This window comes from Oncorhynchus mykiss, chromosome 18, assembly GCF_057628025.1.
Source record: "Oncorhynchus mykiss isolate SJ-2025 chromosome 18, ASM5762802v1, whole genome shotgun sequence".
NCBI lineage: Eukaryota > Metazoa > Chordata > Actinopteri > Salmoniformes > Salmonidae > Oncorhynchus > Oncorhynchus mykiss.
Genome location: NC_143039.1, coordinates 66,756,115 through 66,766,114, shown reverse-complemented (window position 1 = coordinate 66,766,114; position 10,000 = coordinate 66,756,115). Strand labels below are relative to the sequence as shown.

Below are 10,000 nucleotides of genomic sequence, written 5' to 3'. Positions count from 1 at the left end.
CAGCCCAAAGTGGCTCATTGTGGTGGGACTGGCGTCTCTACCCTGGGCCCCTGCTCCGGCCCGGCCCGGCCTGGAGCCTAGCCTGGCTGCAGTCAGAGGAGGAGGAGGAGGAACTCACCCCACAACACCACGCTGTCTCACTCTGCAGACCAGGCAGAACTTCTAACAGGAGGGGAAAAAAGAAACATCCATCCAACTTTCTTTCCATTTTTTTCCCTCAGCTGTTTTGTTTCAAACACCCTTCACTCATTTTTCATTTCCCCCCTCAATACATTTGAGATAACTGATTTGGACAGCTGCAGTTGGTCTTGAATTAACATGGTTTTAAAAGTTGAATTGATAAAGATATAATGTCACAGAGAGGTTTCTGATGTCTAATGGTATTTCTATGGAGAGAAGTTGTGTTTTCCTTAGCAGTTTGTTCATTTGAGAGTCTGACAGAAATAGAGCGAGTGGGCTGGAATTTGGACTGGTATTTTGGGATCCTGTAGTAAGATGATTTTGTCTTCAGTTGTTCATGCTTCATGTTGGATATATCTGTCCTAGTGTATTGCTAAGTGATCTTCGAAATACCCCAAAACATCATCAGTGAACTTAAAAGCTCTGACAATTACCAGGATGTTGTTGGAGATGTTTCTATACTACAGTTAGGAAATAACTATGGTCAGGATTCAATCCAAAGCGCGCTGTAGCGTAGGTCACTAAACAGCGTAGGTCACTAAACAGCGTAGGTCACTAATCAGCGTAGGTCACTAAACAGCCGACAATGCGCCTTTTAAAAGCCTTGAATTGAATCCCAGCATATATCTCTGAGTCTGAAAAGAAAGCTAAAACCATCAACAAGTCTTCTTTCTGTCCTGCTTTCTTTCTCTCTCTATATTACCTGTCTCTGGACCTCGGCCAGGTTGTATGGGAGGGCCCCCTCCTCCAGCGGAGCAATCCTGTCAATGTCCACCAGACCAACACGGCTGGAAGAGAGGAGGAGAGAGGGAAAAGTTCAATTGCATTAAACTATTATTTCGAGAAACACTTCGAAACGTGTAAACCATTTCAGTGTTTCAGACTTTTTCCTTCTGACCCTGGTACGATTTTCAACGATATCTGATATTCAACAATATCAATGACCGACTACCTCTCTCTCCCTCTTTCTCTCTCCCTCTTTCTCTCTCCCTCTTTCTCTCTCCCTCAAAAGAAAAACATTTGTCTGTGATTCCCGGGCCTCTCCAACTAGGCCTCCACATAACATATCTGTGGCGTTCCCAGATTTGGGAGCAGCTCAATCCCCTCCGATTATTGGGAGCAATTATCTCCTGCATCTCCAATCAGAGGCTGGGGAGACTATTAAAGTATCCCGTTGCCCAGAAATAATCATCAGGTGCTCGGAGAGGGCAGAAATGACCGGTTCTCTACGTCGCAGGTTGGCCCTATTGAGCAAGATTCATGGGAACGTGAGCCGTGTACAATTAGAAGAACCACTGGGGTGCTGTATGCTGTGTGGATTCCCCTTTCCCTGTGTGTGTGTGTGTGTGTGTGTGTGTGTGTGTGTGTGTGTGTGCGCGCGCGTGCGTGCGTGCGCGCGCGTGCGTGCGTGCGTGCGTGTGTGTGTGTGTGTGTGTGTGCGTGTGTGTGTGCGCGCGCATGTGTCTCTTTTCTGTGTGTGTGTGTATGTGTGTAAGTTTGTCTCCCCTTCTTTGGATAAATGCTGAGTTTTGAAGGCTTAGTTGAGAGAAAGTGGATTCTTATCCTGGCATCATAGCAGAGCAGCAGTCATGTCTGGCTCTCTTGACCACGCTGCAGTGAAAGCAGACATTTTGGACGAGGAATGACTGGGTCCCAGAGGTATGACGAGCCCCAGGGATCCAATGACAACCACACACATTAAAGGACAGGCCACTGAGATCCAATAAACTGAAAACTAGCATTAACTACAACAATACATGCTAATGTGGAAATACAATGAGAGACATGGACTACAATACGCTGTATATCAATGACTCTGGGAAAATGTTTCCCTAATATGGAGCTTCATTCAATATTGCTGGAAATCACTGAGTTCAAAATAAGGCTGAGAGGGCTGATGATGTATGATCTGTTCTGCATAATTATGTATCTTGAACGTAACTGTTTAAAAAAATATATTATTTCACCTTTATTTAACCAGGTAGGAAAGTTGAGAACAAGTTCTCATTTACAATTGCGACCTGGCCAAGATAAAGCAAAGCAGGAGCAAAATAAATAAATAAATAAATACAGTAGGGGAAGAGGTAGTTGTTTGGGCTAAATTCTAGATGGGCTATGTACAGGTGCAGTCATCTGTGAGCTGCTCTGACAGTTGGTGCTTAAAGCTAGTGAGGGAGATAAGTGTTTCCAGTTTCAGAGATTAAGGTAGTTCGTTCCAGTCATTGGCAGCAGAGAACTGGAAGGAGAGGCGGCCAAAGGAAGAATTGGTTTTGGGGGTGACCAGAGAGATATACCTGCTGGAGCGTGTGCTACAGGTGGGTGATGCTATGGTGACCAGCGAGCTGAGATAAGGGGGGACTTTACCTAGCAGGGTCTTGTAGATGACATGGAGCCAGTGGGTTTGGCGACGAGTAAGAAGCGAGGGCCAGCCAACTGTAATGAAGCTATTTAAACTGAATAGGGCTCTTTATTTTGTGTGTGTGTGTGTGTGTGTGTGAGACTCACCCACGGGACTCAGAGAGGTCGGCCAGTTGGAACAGGATGTCCAGCTCCATTGGAGTCACCTGACCAAACCTCTGGGCCGCAATGATGAACTCCTCTGTTACAGGAGAGAAGGAGAGGAGAGGAGAGGTGAGGAGAGAGAGAGGAATGGAGAAGAGAGGAGAGGCAAGGAGAGGAGAGTGGCAATGAGAGGAGAGGAGAGAGGAGAGGAATGGAGAAGAGAGGAGAGGCAAGGAGAGGAGAGGAGAGAGGCAATGAGAGGAGAGGAGAGAGAGGAGAGGAATGGAGAGGAATGGAGAGGTGAGGAGAGGAGAGAGAGAGAGGGGAGAGGAATGGAGAAGAGAGGAGAGGCAAGGAGAGAGAGAGGAATGGAGAAGAGAGGAGAGGCAAGGAGAGAGAGAGGTGAGGAGAGAGAGGAGAGGAATGGAGAAGAGAGGAGAGGTGAGGAGAGAGAGGAGAGGAGAGGAATGGAGAAGAGAGGAGAGGTGAGGAGAGAGAGGAGAGGAATGGAGAAGAGAGGAGAGGAGGCAAGGAGAGAGAGAGGAGAGGAGAGGCAAGGAGAGAGGAGAGGAGAGGAATGGAGAAGAGAGGAGAGGTGAGGAGAGGAGAGAGAGGAGAGGAAGGGAGAAGAGAGGAGAGGTGAGGAGAGAGAGGAGAGGAATGGAGAAGAGAGGAGAGGAGAGGCAAGGAGAGAGAGAGTAGAGGAATGGAGAAGAGAGGAGAGGAATGGAGAAGAGAGGAGAGGTGAGGAGAGAGAGGAGATGAGTGAGAGGAGAGAGAGGAGAGGAATGGAGAAGAGAGGAGAGGTGAGGAGAGAGAGGAGAGGAGAGAGAGGAGAGGAATGGAGAAGAGAGGAGAGGTGAGGAGAGAGAGGATAGGAGAGAGAGGAGAGAGAGAGTAGAGGAATGGAGAAGAGAGGAGAGGAATGGAGAAGAGAGGAGAGGAATGGAGAAGAGAGGAGAGGTGAGGAGAGAGAGAGGAGAGGAATGGAGAAGAGAGGAGAGGTGAGGAGAGAGAGAGGAGAGGAATGGAGAAGAGAGGAGAGGAATGGAGAAGAGAGGAGAGGAATGGAGAAGACAGGAGAGGTGAGGAGAGAGAGAGTAGAGGAATGGAGAAGAGAGGAGAGGTGAGGAGAGAGAGAGGAGAGGAATGGAGAAGAGAGGAGAGGAATGGAGAAGAGAGGTGAGGAGAGAGAGGAATGGAGAAGAGAGGAGAGGAATGGAGAAGATAGGAGAGGAATGGAGAAGAGAGGGAGGGAATGGAGAAGAGAGGTGAGGAATGGAGAAGAGAGGAGAGGAGAGAGAGGAGAGGAATGGAGAAGAGAGGAGAGGAATGGAGAAGAGGAGAGGAATGGAGAAGAGAGGTGAGGAATGGAGAGAGAGGAGAGGAATGGAGAAGAGAGGAGAGGAGGCAAGGAGAGAGAGAGGAGAGGAGAGGCAAGGAGAGAGGGAGGAGAGGAATGGAGAAGAGAGGAGAGGTGAGGAGAGGAGAGAGAGGAGAGGAAGGGAGAAGAGAGGAGAGGTGAGGAGAGAGAGGAGAGGAATGGAGAAGAGAGGAGAGGAGAGGCAAGGAGAGAGGAAGTAGAGGGAAGGAAGGAGAGGAATGGAGAAGAGAGGAGAGGTGATGGTGAGGAGAGAGAGGAGAGGAGTGAGAGCAGAGAGAGGAGAGGAACTGGAGAAGAGAGGAGAGGTGAGGAGAGAGAGGAGAGGAGAGAGAGGAGAGGAATGGAGAAGAGAGGAGAGGTGAGGAGAGAGGATAGGAGAGAGAGGAGAGAGAGGAGAGAGAGAGAGAGAGGAATGGAGAAGAGAGGAGAGGAATGGAGAAGAGAGGAGAGGAATGGAGAAGAGAGGAGAGGTGAGGAGAGAGAGAGGAGAGGAATGGAGAAGAGAGGAGAGGTGAGGAGAGAGAGAGGAGAGGAATGGAGAAGAGAGGAGAGGAATGGAGAAGAGAGGGGAGGAATGGAGAAGACAGGAGAGGTGAGGAGAGAGAGAGGAGAGGAATGGAGAAGAGAGGAGAGGTGAGGAGAGAGAGAGGAGAGGAATGGAGAAGAGAGGAGAGGAATGGAGAAGAGAGGTGAGGAGAGAGAGGAATGGAGAAGAGAGGAGAGGAATGGAGAAGATAGGAGAGGAATGGAGAAGAGAGGAGAGGAATGGAGAAGAGAGGTGAGGAATGGAGAAGAGAGGAGAGGAGAGAGAGGAGAGGAATGGAGAAGAGAGGAGAGGAATTGAGAAGAGAGGAGAGGAATGGAGAAGAGAGGTGAGGAATGGAGAAGAGAGGAGAGGAGAGAGAGAGGAGAGAATGGAGAAGAGAGGAGAGGAATGGAGAAGAGAGGAGAGGAATGGAGAAGAGAGGTGAGGAGAGAGAGGAGAGGAATGGAGAAGAGAGTTGAGGAGAGAGAGAGGAGAGGAATGGAGAAGAGGAGAGGAAAGGAGAGAGAGAGGAATGGAGAAGAGAGGAGAGGAGAGGCAAAGAGAGGAGACAGAGAGAGGAGAGGAATGGAGAAGAGAGGAGAGGAGATGAATGGAGAAGAGAGGAGAGGAGAGGAATGGAGAAGAGAAGAGAGGAGAGGAATGGAAAAGAGAGAAGAGGAATGGAGAAGAGAGGAGAGGCAAGGAGAGGAGAGAGAGAGGAGAGGAATGGAGAAGAGAGGAGAGGTGAGGAGAGAGAGAGAGAGAGAGGAGAGGAATGGAGAAAAGAGGAGAGGCAAGGAGAGAAGAGAGGAGAGGAGAGTTACTTGCTTTGCATTATGTGTGATGGATACTCCCACTTTATGTATCTGGGATTTATACAGGTGATCTCAGATGAAAACCTATCTTTCCCAACATCCAACTTTTGTGCACTACAGAAGTAGTACACTTTAAAGGGAATAGGGTTTCATTTGGGACTCAACTCAGGGCTGGCTTACAGTGTGATTTCTATAGCTCTGGTATCTGGTATTGAGTGACGAGCTTATTCAAAGAGCAGCAAGTGTTCTTGCTGTGTTGTCCCACAGAGATCAGCTAGCTCAGTTTACCCCCAGGCTCTGACACAACACACTGTCTGTCAGGGGAATCACAGATCACACACACAGATAACTCTGTCTAAACTATCTACACACAAAGATCAGCTGACTGTCCAGCTATACACATACATTACATGACTGTCAGTCTATATATGATACACAACATCACCAAATGGTATACAAGACCTGTTGCTATTAAATCTACACAGGCCTAAGTGCTAGTCCCAAATTCCCGGTCTGTATGCACAGAGAAGACTAACATTCATCTACATCTATACAAAACAATCACCTGTCTCTGTCATATATACACTATGTAGCAGACCACAGAATGAGTTGCATTCATTTCATTGAAGGTGATGTTGTAATCAGCCCTGCCCTAGGTAACCACAGCGATGACGTCCCAAACCACCATACACACGGAACCAATCAGGCTGGATGGTGGGGGTCAGGGAGAGAGAGAGAGAGAGAGAGAGAGAGAGAGAAAGAGAGAGAGAGAGAGAGAGAGAGAGAGAGAGAGAGAGAGAGAGAGAGACAGAGAACGAGAGAGAGAGAACGAGAGAGACGTGGAGCTCTGCACGCACAGACCAGGTCCCAGTGGGGCCTAATGACTGGCTGGGGGGGGGGCGAGGCCTGGCTAGGGGCCACCACAGCCCAGCCACGGCCACGCCATGGTGGGAACAGCCAAGGAAACTCAGGCCCAGGCCCACACCCCCGATAAGGCCCGATAGCATCACACTCACATACCCAGAACCCCAGAGCCATGTGGTGGACTGACCTACTCAGACTCAGCCCTGCTCAGTCTGAGAGTGAGAGAGAGAGAGAGAGGGGGGGGGTGATGTTGAGGGGGACTGTTGCGCTAATTATTACGATAAGTCTGACTTAATACATGTCAACTGTCATATCATGTCATATCATGTCAAATCATTACACATTGTGTATGTTTATCCTTTCCTCTCTGCTATTTGTGATGTGTGAAACAACTGTTAGTTTGGTCTGTACTGGCCATCCACCCTTTAATGGTTTAAGGTAGAATTTGGGCAGGGTTAGCTGATCCTAGATCTGTGCCTCAGGGGAAACTCCTAGCCAGAGCCAAGGAGGATGTGTCACAGACAGGCCCAGTGAGAGGCCCGCCACTGCTGCTGAGCATTCTGGGTAAACAGCCCATGTGTCTGTTGGGACGCATCCAGCAAGGCCAATCAAATGTAGACAAGGAGGAGGAGGAGGAGGTGGGGGGGGGGGGGGGGAGTGGAAAGAAGAAACAAACAAAAGAAAAACAACAACACACAACCACAGTATGTGTGTGTTTGTGTGTGTGTGTGTGTGTGTGTGTGTACATGTGTGTGTGCATGAACGTGTGTGTGTGTGTGTGCGTTCATGCACGTGTGTGTGCGTATGTGTGCCTACCAACCTTTAGTGACTTCCAGGACTCTACTGCTCCCAGCCAGTGTGGTGTAGATCTTCCTAATGAGATCCATGTTGTTGAGGAGAGAGTTGAAGCCGTTAAAGTAGGAGAAACTGACCTGGTGAGATGTACTGCCCCCGGCCACCTGGGAGAGAGAGGGGTGGAGAGAGAAAGAGAGAGAGAGAGAGAGAGGAGGGGAGGGGAGGGGCGAGAGAGAAGTAGAGAGGAGAGGTGAGAGAGAGAGGATGGGAGGGGAGAGAGTCACCGAAACACACAAAGTGACATTCCCATTCAATGGAGGGATGGGGGGATGGTGGGATGGAGGGATGGAGGGATGGTGGAATGGAGAGATGGTGGGATGGAGGGATGGAGGGATGGTGGAATGGAGGGATGGTGGGATGGAGGGATGGTGGAATGGAGGGATGGGGGGATGGAAGGATGGAGGGATGGTGGAATGGAGGGATGGTGGGATGGAGGGATGGAGGGATGGTGGGATGGAGGGATGGAGGGATGGTGGAATGGAGGGATGGTGGGATGGAGGGATGGTGGAATGGAGGGATGGGGGATGGAAGGATGGGGGGATGGAAGGATGGAGGGATGGTGGAATGGAGGGATGGAGGGATGGAGGGATGGTGGAATGGAGGGATGGGGGATGGAAGGATGGGGGGATGGTGGGATGGAGGGATGGAGGGATGGTGGAATGGAGGGATGGTGGAATGGAGGGATGGTGGGATGGAAGGATGGAGGAATGGTGGGATGGAGGGATGGTGGGATGGAGGGATGGTGGAATGGAGGGATGGGGGATGGAAGGATGGAAGGATGGAGGGATGGTGGAATGGAGGGATGGTGGAATGGAGGGACGGTGGGATTTCACTGCACACTGTCCTCCCAACACAACTCTTTCACTGCACACTGTTCTCCCCACACAACTCTTTCACTGCACACTGTCCTCCCAACACAACTATTTCACTGCACACTGTCCTCCCAACACAACTCTTTCACTGCACACTGTTCTCCCCACACAACTCTTTCACTGCACACTGTCCTCCCAACACAACTCTTTCTCTGCACACTGTTCTCCCCACACAACTCTTTCACTGCACACTGTCCTCCCAACACAACTATTTCACTGCACACTGTCCTCCCAACACAACTCTTTCACTGCACACTGTCCTCCCAACACAACTCTTTCACTGTCCTCCCCACACTGTCCTCCCAACACAACTCTTTCACTGCACACTGTCCTCCCAACACAACTCTTTCACTGCACACTGTCCTCCCAACACAACTCTTTCACTGCACACTGTCCTCCCAACACAACTCTTTCACTGTCCTCCCCACACTGTCCTCCCAACACAACTCTTTCACTGCACACTGTCCTCCCAACACAACTCTTTCACTGCACACTGTCCTCCCAACACAACTCTTTCACTGCACACTGTCCTCCCAACACAACTCTTTCACTGTCCTCCCCACACTGTCCTCCCAACACAACTCTTTCACTGCACACTGTCCTCCCAACACAACTCTTTCACTGCACACTGTCCTCCCAACACAACTCTTTCACTGCACACTGTCCTCCCAACACAACTCTTTCACTGCACACTGTCCTCCCAACACAACTCTTTCACTGTCCTCCCCACACTGTCCTCCCAACACAACTCTTTCACTGCACACTGTCCTCCCAACACAACTCTTTCACTGCACACTGTTCTCCCCACACAACTCTTTCACTGCACACTGTCCTCCCAACACAACTCTTTCACTGCACACTGTTCTCCCAACACAACTCTTTCACTGCACACTGTCCTCCCAGCACAACTATTTCACTGCACACTGTCCTCCCAACACAACTCTTTCACTGCACACTGTTCTCCCCACACAACTCTTTCACTGCACACTGTCCTCCCAACACAACTCTTTCACTGCACACTGTCCTCCCAACACAACTCTTTCACTGTCACAGGAATAATGTCTCTCCATTTAAGTCTGTTTAAAAGTACATAAAGTAGCATGGGTAAAATATTGCGGATATTCATCTTGTACTGTTCTAGATTGTGGGGGTGGGGAGAAAAGACTGGAAACCATCCGTTTCACTAGATGGCGCTGTTTGCTTTACAGACACAGCAGTGTGCCCAACACAGCTTGCAGTGAGGGAGAGAAGCCATCTGCAGGAGGAAGAGGCTACTTGGGTTGAAGCTTCTCCTCTCCATTTATCTAAAATCCAAAAACCAAGCAGCCTCTGCTGTTCACTGAAACATCACATTACTGTGCCCTGGCCACGAAATCTACACCCGAGCCATGTACAGGGACACAAAGGGAGAGAAAATAAAATAGTTGGGAAAACTGAGCATTCTATTTACCATTTATCATTTTTCAGTGTGTGAGAGAGATTAGAGGGAGAGTGTGTGTAAATGTTTGTATAGTGTGTAGGCCTGGTTCCACACACAGCCTTGTCTTAAATGTGTCTGCTGTAATGGCAGTGAGTGTGTGTTTACTAACATGGACCCTGAGATGGCTGGTTTATGAGGTAAACAATGTGGGAGAAATAACAGAGTTCACTAGGTGTTTATAAAATGGGCTAGACGTGGAGGGAGACACACACACATTCTAAAGACTCACCCACATAATATACACACAAAGACACAGACACATTCTAAAGACACACACACACACACACGAGGAAAACAGACAGAGACACAAACAAACATGTGACATGAGACATACTGTACATACTCACTCACACAAACATACCATACTTTTTTCTATCACACACAGAGAGAGAAAAAGAGAGGACAAGAAAACTGCCGTGTGTGTGTGTGTGGTTGTGTGTGTGTGTGTGTGCGTGCGCATGTGAAGGGAGAGACATTTAGCTGCATGGTTTGATGCCAGAGAGGTTTGAGGTGGCCCTTTCC

General features: G+C 49.3%; 1 protein-coding gene across 1 annotated transcript in view; it reads right to left on the bottom strand.

Annotated features, from left to right (window-relative positions):
* The window catches only part of slc25a13 (solute carrier family 25 member 13), a 94,077-nt gene that overhangs the window by 52,019 nt on the left and 32,058 nt on the right, over positions 1–10,000 (bottom strand). Inside the window, exons 7-9 of the mRNA XM_090209176.1 lie at positions 7,092–7,230; positions 2,686–2,779; positions 884–968 (exon numbers count right to left, since the gene is read on the bottom strand). Coding sequence (XP_090065302.1) covers positions 884–968; positions 2,686–2,779; positions 7,092–7,230 — 318 coding nt within the window. The remainder of the gene's footprint in view (positions 1–883; positions 969–2,685; positions 2,780–7,091; positions 7,231–10,000) is intronic.